Consider the following 11,996-nt stretch of genomic DNA (forward strand, 5'->3'; position numbering starts at 1 on the left):
CCCCGCCCCCGCCCCCCGCCCTTCACCCTGCCGTCGGCACTGCCATACCCCCCCCACCCCCAAAAAAACTTGCAGGTTCTACCGCGCGGCGATGCACTACACTGAGGAGTACAGCACCCTGCCCGGCTGGCTGCCCGACGCCTACAACAAGGCCAACCCCCCGAAGGGCCGCTGAAGGCCCCCCCGGCCAAGCCGCCCATCACCAGCTGAGGACCCTCGCCGCCAAGCCCCGCCGTTCAGCACGGCAGGCCGCGCGGCGAGACTGCGATATGGGCGCGTCTGCCCTGCAGCTGCGGCTCTGCCGCTCTGCTGCAGGCAGGCGAGCGTCCGCACAGCCGAGTGCACAACCGAGCGGCGTCCGTGCCGCAGTTCACACAGGACGACACTGGCGACTTGTTCTGCTGGCGCTACAAATCTGCCCTTTCGTGCTCACAACTCGTGGCCTGATGCAGGCTGGTGGGGAGCCCGTGCTGCGGGGGACGGTCGCCGTCTTGGCTGCGCGCGCAGCCCGCGTGCGCCACTTGCTGCCGACTCGAGAAGTCCTTTGTCGTAATAGTATCTTTTTCAGGTTGTTATCTGTGGTGCCCCTCGTCCCCTTTTTTTACTACAACCACCAGAGGGGCACAGCGGCCCTGGTGCTGCGGCGCCCGCCCCCGGCTGGCCACGGCCGCACCCAGGGTGGGCCCCTTGCATTTTTGGGGGGCCGCCACCGGATGCTGATGACGTGTGCGTGACACCGCAGCGTCTCCTCATGGGGCCCCGCTTGCCAAAGGACACTCACTTGACACTTTCACCTGCAGACGTCCATCTGCTCACTACATGCACCCGCTTTTTCGTGCCCGCGGCGCCGTGCCGAAGAGGGGCCGCCGCGTTTCTACTTTCCTGTTGCTGCGCCGCACGCAGCGTGACGTGCGTGGCGGCCTCGTGCAGCGCTGCAGTCGCGGCGCTGCGGGCTTGCCAGCGTGCAGCGTGGGGTTTACGGGAACCCAGTGGGGGTGCGAGGCTCTCCGTGGGGCAAAAAAGTTGAAGGCAGCGACTTGACTTATTGGGTGCGGCTGGGCCAACCCTCCGCCAGAGCGCTGGCTTGGCAAAGCCCACCCTGGCCACCCGCATCCAGGGGGACGGGCATTGTGCAAGTCCCCGAGGCTGTGACATGCTTGACGCGTCGCGCGCGTGGGCTGAGGTGGCATCTCAGCGACACCCGGACAGATGCACAAGTACACACACTTGCCTGCTACCCTGCCCCGCAAGAACGGAGCTGCAGACAAGGCCGGAAGCACAGTTCATTGACCTGTTGCGCCTGGCAGCGCAAAGCGTTTTCATCGTCTTTGGCATCTTGACGCATGCCCTTGCAGTAGCCAGCAGGCGGTTGCAATTCATGTTGTGTATGCCAAAGGTTCAATTATGCTACCGGTATTTTATGTGTCATTTTGTTTGTCCAGAGTAAAGGAGCGCCGAATCGCCATCAGTGAATGACTGGGGCAACATATCATCATCTAGAGATGCAGGGGACGAGGGACTGATTCCAACGGGCGACTGCGGGCGCAGCTTCCTGCATGAATGTTGCCTGCGTAGTCCCCGCGTGGCTGTGAGCCGCCTGGCTGCCCTGTTGAGCAGGACTTCATGTCTTAACCTCGGATGCGTCTGTTGAGCAGGCATGAGCTGCCGCCTTCCCCACGTTCGACTCGACACATCAGCAGCAGGAACAGCCGCAGCGGCGGCAGCAGCAGCAGCAGCAGCAGCAGCAGCCGCCGAAGCCGCAGCAGCAGCGGCAGCGGCCGCAGCAGAAGCAGCCACAGCAGAAGCAGCCGCAGCAGAAGCAGCCGCAGCAGAAGCAGCCGCAGCAGCAACACCAGCAGCGGCGCCAGCGCAGCCTGAGCTGCCAGCATCAGCAGCACATCTGCCAGCGGCACGCTTTGCGCGTTACAAGGTAGTAGACAGGACTTCCCGCTGCAAGATGAAGGCTGGTCATAAAGCTTTCAGCCGGTCAAAGCGCCCATCAGTCCTGATCATAACGGACATGAGTCGCGCTTCAGCGCTTGCCGCGCAGGCTGCGGTGCAGCAAAGGATGGGCTGCGGCTAGCTAGGGTTGGGGCGCCCGCGGAACTGATGCTAGCGCTCATGCTGCCATGGCTCGGCGCAGGATATAGGGCGAGGTGCAGGGGCAGGCATTATGTGGTCTAAGGTGGGGCGATTGGGGGTTGGCTAGACATGGGGGGGAGGGACGGACGACGTGGGCTGCAAGCAACAAAAGACAGAGCAAGGGGATAAGGTGCGGCAGTCGCGCCCAAGGCAAAGGGTTCGCGCAGCTGCCGGCAACATCTCGTCGCCGGCCGCACTGCTGGCTCCTGCTTAAACGAGCGGCTTGGGTCGGCGGCGACAGGGCTTGCGTCGGCGTCCAGGAAGACCCGGGTCCATGGGGGGCCGCCGGGCGCGTGGGCGGCCGCGGCGCCGACAGACGCAGGGGTGTGTGACGCCAAAGGGGGCTGGGGACGCACGCCGGCGCCCAAACAGTGCGAGCGGCGCGGCCCCAGCCGCCCAACGCGTAGTCAGGGTCGCGTGGCCTGCATGCAGCATAACCCAGCAGCAGCGTGCCTCAAGTGACAGAGGGCCGCTCGCCCCAATGCCGCAAGCGGCGATGCCGGGCGGGTGCCCGCGTCAACGCGTGTTTCCCGTCACGAGTCACCTTCTGCTGCCCCGGCCCCGCCGCCATCCGCCGTGCCAGCCGCCGCAGCCGCCGCCCGCGCCGCCGCCGCCTCTCCCGCTGCCGCGCGCGCTGCAGCGGACGCAGCAGCCGCCGCATCGCCCTCCCCCTCCTCCGCCGCGCCGCCGCCGCCGCTGCCGCGCGCCGAGCCCGCCCCTGTCCCGCGCCGCGTGACAACGTGGGCTGCCAAAAAGTCCCGCAGGGCCGGCCAGTACAGCTCCTGATTAGTCATGTATGCGTCCATGTGCTGGGAGTCCGGGAACTCCACCCACTCCAGGGTGTTGGCGCGCGCGGCGTCCTTTAGTCGCAGCATCTGGCTGAAGGGCACCATTTCGTCCTGGGGTGTGTATATGTGTGTGTTGTATGCGTGTATACGTGTGTGTGTGTGTGTGTGAATGTGTATGGGGGTGTTCATGTGCGTGTATATGTGTGTATGTGTGAGTGTGTGCGTGTGCGTGTGTATGTGTGTGTGTGTGTGTGTGTGTGTGCGCAATTGTCTGAATGTGCGTATTAATGTGTGCGCCTCTACAGGGTGTGAAGAAGTTGGCAGAGGCCGCACGTGCAGGTGATCGAGTGCGCGCGGCCGCCCCGCTCACGTGCCGCGACGCCATGAGCAGCAAGGGCACGTCCGTGACCCGCGGCAGCGCGTCAATGTTCTTCCACTTGTTGGTAACCAGCCAGTTCAGGGGGCGGCCGCTGCCTATCACCAGGCCCAGCGGCGGGAGCACCTGGGCAGGCAGACAAAAGCGGGCGAGGACGTGGGTTGGCTTCAACGGCTCGTAAAGACGCGCGGCCGCGCGGGCGCGAGCAGCGCTGAGGCGCCGCACTGTCTGGCTGGCGCGGCGCCCCAGAACTCCCGGGTTCCATGAAGGGCCGCACCCCCAGGGACCTTACCCCCGACCCTGGCCCCTCCCAAACAGGCAGTGTCCCTCCGTACACCCCGTAAACCCCCCAGACACACCACGCCGCCACCGATACACCCATGCGTTGTGGCCCCCACCTGCGCCGCCATATCCTCCACCGACATGAAGGCATTCTCCACAATGAGGCCGGCCACCTGGGGTCGTGAGGGCCGTTTATATGACTTTTGAGCGACGTGACAATAAGATGCCAGGGCCGCGGCACACGAGATGGCCCCATGCTGTTGCATGGGGCGGCATCAACAGGCGGCTGCACGCGGGCGCGCCAGAGGCACTGAATGGCTGGGCGGCCACGCGAGGCGGCGCGGCGACCAGACTTCTGGGAAACGCGGGGGCTAGCAATCATCCAGGGGGAAGGGCACAACACTAGTGGCCCCCTGAAGCCTGGGCTGAATCAGACAGCAGCAGCAGCGCCCGGCCGCACCTTGCCCTGGTTCTCCGCAGCCAGGTGGATGGCGACAGCGCCGCCGAGGGAGCGGCCGAACAGCACGATGCGGCCGGTCGCCACGTCGTCGCGGCCGCAGAGGTGGTCGAGGGCGGCCTTGGGGGTGGGGGGTTGGGGGGTTGGGGGGGACGAGAGGTTCTGAGGATGGTGGGCGCGGGCGACGCGCCGAGCCTAAAGCGGGCATAGAGTGCCGGCCTGGAGGGGCACGTGGACCCGTAATGTGGCAGACAAGTCACCGGCACCGCGGCCCGCAGGTGCGCACACTAATCACATTGTTCATGGAGGATAACTCATGCTCAAGCAAAACGTCAGCGCATGCGTGTGCACGCATGCGCGCGCGCGCGCACACACACACACACACACACGCACACACAAGCACACAGACACATACAAAAAAGCACTGCACACATTGTGTTTATGCACCTGCCAAGTGCGCGTACAAAGCCGGCACTCCAACCCACGTCGCCATCCCTGCTGTGTTGCCCTCATCGCCGCCACGCAGCCGCACACGCGCCCCTGCACACAGCCACCCCCTTGCCCGGCTGCCCAAGCCCTTCGACCCATGAAAATCATGGACCGCCCCCTGCACCACTGCCACACCTGCGCGTCCAGCATGATGCCTGGCTGCTTGGGCACGCCCTCCGACATGCCGTACCCCCGGTAGCTCAGCGCAAAGATGGGCACCTGGAGCTGCGTCGCCACCAGCCGCAGGAACGGCAGGCGGTGCGACATGTTGCCCGCGTTCTCCTGGGCGGCGGGGTCAGCAATGGCAGCGGCTGAGCAGCGGTGAGACAGTCAATGGACGGGGCAGTCGCTGGATCAGAGGCTCGGCGGAAGACACCACGCCGCCGCAGCGGGCGCCAGCGCCGACGTCGGCCGCCTGCTGCCAGGCGCTCGGCTGCCGCGGCGCGGCGCATCCGCGAGCGTCTCCCACGGCTCCCGGCGGCCGCGGCGCGCCGCCTGCATGCTGCTGCGCTGGCTGTGCGTTGAACCTTGGGACTGGCAGCACTTGGCCGCACGACGGACAATACAGACAACAATCACCGCCAGCACGCCAGGACGGTGTCCTTCATTCAATCCACGCACCTGGAAAAACATGACCATGGGCCGCGTCCGCTTCATCTCGCGCGACCAGCCGCGCAGGACCAGCAGCCATGCGTGTAGCCGCGTGCCGTCTGGCGCCGACAGCCAAACGTCCTTTGGGGATGCGAGGGGCGGCGCATGCCCAACACCTTGCCTCGCGGGCGGTGAGCTCGACCCTGGGAAGCCCCTGGCCGCGCGCCGCATCCCCCACGCGCTTCATTATACCTGCGCTGCTCAGGCCGTCTTCGACAGCCGGAACATCTTTGATGTACCGCCATTTTTGATGCGCAACCACCAAAGGTGGCTAGCCCGTTTTCTACGCCCGCGACAGCCAGCCCTGACACGTCGCAGCCCAATTGACATCATTTCAAGGGCAGGGGCCGCGCGTTTCTGGTGGCCCCATGGGGCGGCCCAGCTCGCAGGGCGCACCTCTGCATCAAACCCATACCGCTCCGGCACGAGCCGCTCGTCGTAATCAGGCACGCCCGGCAGCCGTGGGACGTACAGCTGCACAACAAGGCGTTGGCAGCGGTAGTGATGCGGCCGGAGAGAGCCGCCCGCGCTCAGTCATGCCGGCGTACACCGCGCAGGAGCGCCACTGTCGCGCGTGAGGCGCCGCAGTGGCAAACGCGGCGTGTCGCGGTGCATGCAATCACCGACTCACCAACTTTTCTTGGAAGAAGTATATCAACGCGATCGCCACGCTGGCGACACCCCCAGCCTGCAGCGCGGGCCAAACCACAGTTGAGATCAGCCTGTGGGCTCCTACTGCCCCTGAAAAGTTCCGAACATGGACTTACCCCGTAGAGAAGCTTGGAAATAATCCCCAGGAGCCCCATCCGAGCCTTGCTCGCCCCCGGCAGCAGTTGTTCTTCTTCGACGCTTTCCAATGCGCGACAATTGCTGAGAGCCGGGCTAGGTGGTCCCGGGTTCACTCTGAGCCCTTGTGCGTCAGTGCGCACTGTTCGGAGTCAGGGGTGCCAGGGTCGGCAGCTTCCGCGTGGACTGACTGGTGCTGCCCCGCCCTATCCATGTCCACCATATCCGTCAATGGAATGCCGGTTGGTCCCATGCAGCCCGCTGAGCCCATTTAGCGCCTGCTTGACCTTCTGCGCCGGGCTCACATGCGAGTTTGCAACGACCTTGGCGCGACTGGCCACAAGGACACCATGGCAAGGGGTGGTGCTCCGGCGATCCTCTTACAGCTACTAAGGCTGAGCGTCAAAATGCGCATGATCAGGGTGAGGTACGCAATAGGATCTTGGCACAGAGCAAAAGTGATTGTCAAGTGGGGAAGAGAGAGGGAGAGAGAGCGGGGGGATGGTCACAAGTATCACGCAGGTCAGCACACATGATCATGGGGCAGGTGCTGGTGGCGACGCCTCAACCCGGCAGCCTGGCGCAGGAGCGACAGCGCCAGGGAGGACGTGGTCGCTCAGAGAAAGCAACCCAGAAAGGCTGAACGGTGGGGCGCCGAGGGGGGTCGGTCGGTCGGGCGTCGACAGCCCTGCGGCTCTGAATTGAGACGTAAGGATGCACGGAGAAGCAGCGCGCATATCGTCACGCACATAGAAAAGCAGGCTGCGCGGCGGTTGCAAGGTGCCTGCAGCAACCCCACACCGCATCACGTATCACAGCGCAAACCTTGGTGTCTCTGTGCCCCCATGGAGGAGACCCCGGCGCGCCACAGCGCCCACTTCTGCAAAGATCTACTCTGCTTGATTAGGATGGTTGCCCTCGCAGCCGCTTTCGCTGCCGCCCCTGTGCTGCTACCTAGCCCACAAACACCAGGCCCCCGCAGCGGGCTCGCCCGGCACCGGCCCGCGCCAGCCGGCGCCACCCGCGCCGTGGCCGCCTCACTGGTACTGCGAGTCGTAGTAGTACTGATCCCCAGTGTCGGGGGTCACCATCATGTGCGGGCCCTGGGTGGGTCGAACAGCGGTTGAAGGGGTTGGTTTGCAATCGGCGCGCTGGCAGTCCAGGAGTCACATGCAGCCTCCGCCACCGCCGCCCGACAGCTGAAGTCATGTGCCCCGGACGACGCCACGTGCTCTGCTAGCCCTTTTGCCTCACAGGCATGCAGCGTCCCCAGCTGTCAGCCGCGCATTCATGCCGCCCGAGCTCACCTTGCCGGCGGCCTGGTCCCCAAACTTGTCGGCCGGCTTGGGGTCATACTTGTTGCCCTCTGACAGCCCGGCCGGCGGCGGGGCCCCGACCTGCGGCGCGCCGTACCCGCCGCCGGGCAGCGCCGATGTGGAGTACTGCGGCATGGAGGGCTCAAACGCGGCATAGCCCGCCTGGAAGCTCTCCTGCGCGGCGGGAGGGCGGGGGCGGGGATACAGGCAAGATTCCGTCAGAAGGGCGGGTCAGCGCCAGCGGCTGAGGCCTGCTCCAGCGGCCCGCACTCTGCAATCCCAGGAATTGTGGGCGGGGCGTGCCCCCACCTGCACGATGAGCAGCGCGGCGGCGGCGTAGTCCCGGAGCACGCTGGTGTCCTTGATGAGCGTGAACAGGCTGTTGTACACGGTCTGCTCCATCTCCTGGTACTGAGACATGGCACCTGGGGTGTTTTGCAGGGCGGGAGGCGGGGGAGGGGATGGGGTTGTGAAGGGTGCTTTTGAGGAGCATGAGGCTGACAGCAGCGCAGACAACGTGGCCGGCACGTGGCGTGGTCGCGCGCCAGCGTGTCCAGCGCCACTTGATCGACTGCAGCAGCGTCTGCCAAGTCTCCCACGCCCTTCAGAGCGCCACTCACGCTGCATCTTGTCCTCCTTGTGCTGCATCCTGCGGAGGTTCACCTCCAGGTCCATCTCCCCCCGCGCGCGCGTCGTGCCCAGGCTGGCCCGCACGCGCTCGCACCGCACTGCGGGATGTGATGAGAATGGGACAGGCGGGTTTGAGTCAGGGAGTGCTCCTGAGAACCAGGACCAAGGTGAGCCGCCTGGGCGGCTGTTGATGTTGAGGTTCATTGCGATTTCTGACGCTGACAAGGAGTCAGGCTAGGCTCACGCACCCTGCAGGTCAGTGACCGTGCGGCGCCGCGAGTCGAGCTCCAGACGCAGCCCTTCCAGCCGCTTCATGCGCTCCTGCAAACGACCAGGCAAAGGGGAGTCTTTTTCACAAGGTGCGAGCTGCAGCCAAAGCTCACAAATTGCGGCAAGAGCTGCTGCTCATGCTGCGGGTGGTGATGCAGCCGTCTTGCTGGCAGACCCGCCAGCTGGCAGCAAGCGCCGCAGCTGGGCCCCTCAGCTGTCATACCCCAACCCGTCCCTGTTCCTACCGAGCGCCGTCTCCGCTGCCCCGCCCGTTGCACGCCCATCCACCCAGCAACGCGTCCGCCCACTCACTGCGATGGTCCTGTAGGCCACCATCCACTGCTTGATGGGCTGCAGCACCTCGATGTCCAGCCGCTTCTTGGTCTCCTGCGCCGCCGACGTCAGCCGCTCCACCTGCACGTCGCCGCCGATCATCGACGGCTCCGGCTCGCTGGGCACCGCCTGGCCGTTGTGCCCCTCCTCGTACACGCGCGGCAGCGGGGACAGCATGATCGTCCGGAAGTTGGTGAAGCCAGCTGCAGCGGGGCGGGTGATGCGGGGCCAGGCGCCAGCGCAGGTGGGTGGGTTGTGCGAGGCGTTCGCATCGCTTTCCGCGTCCTGCCACGCTGGGTTCCGCGCCGCACTTGGGATGGGATCACGATCACAGGCGCTGGACAGATCTCAGGGCGGCGCGGAGGGCCCACAGGGCGATGCTCTCACATTCAATGTCGCGCTCCCAGGCGGTGAGGTCCTTCTCCACCTGGCGCAGGTGCGCCGCAAACATGGACGCCTCCTTGAACATAGCCTCGTTCCGAGAGTTGGATGTAGCTCTGAAGTTCTTCTCCAGCGACAGGCCCCACTTTTGCTTGACCTACGGCCGGTGGGGCGCGGTCAAGCGCGGGGTGTGAGGCGACCCTTCATGCCTCGTAGCCCGCCCGCGGGGCCCCTGGCGCAGCGAGAATGGACAGTCACACGTGTCTCACCGTCTCCGCCATCACCCTCCACCCTGTTTGTGCCATTTTGCCGCCGCTGCCCGGGGCCACAACAATGCTTGGCTTGCAGCTCCGATCGCCCCTGCTCAAGACTGAGACTGTTCAGTCAAGAGATGGTGGTGTATGGAAAATGCAGCGGAGCCTCGCTGCGGCCGTTGCGGGCGTGAGGACCGCTTCAAACGCGAGCAGCTGCTTTCAGGGTCGTTGCACCGTCGAGGCAGAGCTGTATTGATAGTCTTGCTGGGTGGTGATTGGCTGCGCAAGCATATGATGAGGGATGCACCGCGTCAGATCGGTGAACTCGGATGAAGCTGCTGCCCACTTCAACAGGCTGGCCACCTCGTCGTGCGCGGCGCGTGGACAAGCCAGCAGGTGCGTTCGCCCCGTCATGAAGACTGATTCATGGCCGCACGCGACGCATGTCCAGGCGTCAAACCTTGTGCATTTCATCGTGTCAAACGGCAACCGTCGAGCGGGAGTTTGACCAACAGATGAGCCTTGGCATGTGGCATTCAACTGTGCATCTTGTCCTTTCAATTCCACGGTTGATTTGTAGGGGCCAATATTGTCTCACGTATGTGCTTGCAATCATTGCAACACGTCGGATACCCACCCAGCACCACAACGTTACACGCGCGCCTTGCATGGATGTAAAAAGGGATGAACACAACAGTAGAACCCATTGCACGGGGTATGTGAAAGAATGTACACCGAGCACACAGCAGCTGCCAACACCCAGGCATCAGCACATGAGGATCGCCGCCCTCGTCAGCTGTGAGGAGATGGGGTGTACGTGCACGGCCTCACCTGCATCACCAGGTGATGCCGAGGCCGTGCGCAGGAACAGATGGTCCCAGGGTCATCAGGGGCTTGAGGCCACCCGGCTCGCTGCTGGAATGTGCACCATGGTTGTTGCATTGACACCGCGCAAGAACATTCTAGGGACCCGCAAAATGTCTATTCATGCTTGTAAAATGTCTATTTATGCATATAGAAGCGCATGCTCATGGTGGATGAGTGAGATCTGCAGCAAGCAAATGCTGTTGCTAGAGGCCCGCTTCGTTCGGTTAGGGCATGGTGCGAGCTGCTTTGCAAGAACTGTGACAATTCGTTCAGGACCAGGGAGTAATGGCGGCCAGCAAGGGCAAGGTGGTGACAACCACGCGCGCCGCAGCGGTCATGGCGCCCCTCGGCGCGTCTTGGCGCTTGGCACTTACCAAAGGGGGAAAGCTGCTAGACTGCTTGACTGTAACGGCGATTGAAGGCTATGCAAATGCTGGTTTTAATAATTGAGCGGCCTTGTGTTTCAGGAGTATGGGGTACACACGCATGGCGCACAGACCCGGCCGAGCACAGATCACCTGGAGCCCACATGTTCACTGGTCGCAGGCTCGGTGTCCGTGGCTGAGCGGGCCGCAGCTTGCTGCGCCACTTGCCTTCTGCCTGCCATTTCCGCATGGCCCAGCGCCGCCCCGTTGCAACTGCACGCGGCACCGGGCCCATGCCGCCCCGCCGGTGCCGGGCGCCACGCCGCCGAAAGACAGGACGTGCCGCGCCGCGCGGCCACTGCGCCTGATGCAATGCAGCGGCTGCGTCAGTTGCAGGCGGCCGCCGCGGCCGCCTCTGACTCCTCCATGACCTTTCTCATGGCCGCGTACACCCCGCCCGCTTTCGCGAGCTCGGAGGGCGGCCCCTGCTCCAGCACGCGGCCCTGGCTCATCACTAACAGGTTGTCGGCGTGCGCCACGGTGTCCAGGCGGTGCGCGACGACGATCAGACTGCACCCCGCTGGCGCCAGCGCCGCGAGCGCGCCGCTGCCGCCGGACCGCGACCCCAGGCGGGACGACGTGCTGGAGCCGGCCAGGGCGCTGCGCGCTGCATGCCCGGGCGCGTCACCATGCTGCGGGGCGTCGGGGCCGCCGCCGGCGAGGCTCGCGGCGGCGGGGTGCGCGGGGTGCGCAGCGGGCCGGCGGAGGCGGTGAAGGGTGCGCTGAATGGTGGCGTCCGTCGAGGCGTCGAGGTTGGCGGTGCCCTCGTCAATGGCCAGCACGTAGGCGCCGCGCAGCAGGGCCCTGGGAAGGCAGGACGCACGCGCAGAGCGACGAGGGCGGGACGTGAGACGCAGGCGAAATGCACTGCAGACGGGAAACCAGGCAGGGGACTGGCCTGCGCGTAGGCGGGGCCTTGGGAGCGCGCAGGCAGCGGCACCGGCGCAGTGCCCCCTCAAAGCCGTGAGAGACGAGGCGGGAGCCTGAGCGAGCGCGCAGTAGCTCTGGCTGACTCCTCGCCAACCGGGTGACAGGCGACGCGCTGGCAGCGGAGGTTCCGCTCGGCACTACGCTCCTGCTGGCATCCCCCAGCACATGTCTTGTCGACGAGACCCTTTTTCCTCGCCAGATCCCAAAACGCACCTTACGAGCGAGAACAGCTGCTTGTGCCCGAGCGCCAGCCCCGTGCCGCCCGCCGCGATGCCCGCGTCCAGCCCGCCCAGCCGCCGCACCACCGCCGCGAGCCCCAGCTCCCGCAGCAGCGCCCAGACCGCGGCGTCCGAGATGCCGCGCCCCTCGAACGCGCCGGTCGGGTCGAGGTTGGCGCGGACGGTGCCGGTGAAGAGCAGGGGGGCCTGGGGGATGAGCGCCAGGTGGCCGCGCAGGGTGTCGACGGGGACGGAGGAGACGTCGGCGCCGTCCAGCAGGATGCGCCCGGCCTCGATGCGCAGGAGGCGGAAGAGGGCCAGCAGCAGGGTGGACTTGCCGCTGCCGGTGCGGCCGACCTGGGGGGGGGGGGTGTGAGGGTGTGGACAGGAGGGTGTGGGGG

The 11,996-nt window shown here is 65.5% G+C and overlaps 4 protein-coding genes across 4 annotated transcripts in view; 1 reads left to right on the forward strand and 3 right to left on the reverse strand.

The window, feature by feature from the left end:
• The window catches only part of MNEG_6462 (hypothetical protein), a gene marked incomplete at both ends in the record, with an annotated part of 2,369 nt that extends 2,194 nt beyond the window's left edge, over window positions 1–175 (forward strand). Inside the window, one exon of the mRNA XM_014045062.1 lies at window positions 76–175. Within this exon, the coding sequence (XP_013900516.1) occupies window positions 76–175 (100 nt within the window). The remainder of the gene's footprint in view (window positions 1–75) is intronic.
• A 2,500-nt stretch (window positions 176–2,675) lies between these two features.
• Window positions 2,676–5,191, reverse strand: MNEG_6463 (hypothetical protein; the record flags this gene model as incomplete). The annotated part of the gene is made up of 6 exons (XM_014045063.1): window positions 2,676–3,041; window positions 3,301–3,432; window positions 3,705–3,761; window positions 4,049–4,165; window positions 4,670–4,816; window positions 5,156–5,191. The coding sequence occupies 6 exons, from the start codon at window positions 5,189–5,191 to the stop codon at window positions 2,676–2,678; spliced, it is 855 nt and encodes a 284-aa protein (XP_013900517.1).
• Window positions 5,192–7,008: 1,817 nt separating this feature from the next.
• Window positions 7,009–9,206, reverse strand: MNEG_6464 (hypothetical protein; the record flags this gene model as incomplete). Its single annotated transcript, XM_014045064.1, has 8 exons — window positions 7,009–7,074; window positions 7,279–7,461; window positions 7,597–7,712; window positions 7,908–8,015; window positions 8,166–8,238; window positions 8,500–8,723; window positions 8,908–9,058; window positions 9,171–9,206. 8 exons carry the CDS (start codon window positions 9,204–9,206, stop codon window positions 7,009–7,011), a joined length of 957 nt encoding a protein of 318 aa, XP_013900518.1.
• A 1,567-nt stretch (window positions 9,207–10,773) lies between these two features.
• On the reverse strand, window positions 10,774–11,251 carry MNEG_6465 (hypothetical protein; the record flags this gene model as incomplete). Its single annotated transcript, XM_014045065.1, has 1 exon — window positions 10,774–11,251. A coding segment is annotated over one exon (478 nt), but the record flags the coding sequence as incomplete, so codon positions are not given.
• Window positions 11,252–11,996: the final 745 nt, after the last annotated feature.

Source organism: Monoraphidium neglectum, assembly GCF_000611645.1.
Source record: "Monoraphidium neglectum strain SAG 48.87 unplaced genomic scaffold scaffold01050, whole genome shotgun sequence".
Taxonomy (NCBI): Eukaryota; Viridiplantae; Chlorophyta; class Chlorophyceae; order Sphaeropleales; family Selenastraceae; genus Monoraphidium; species Monoraphidium neglectum.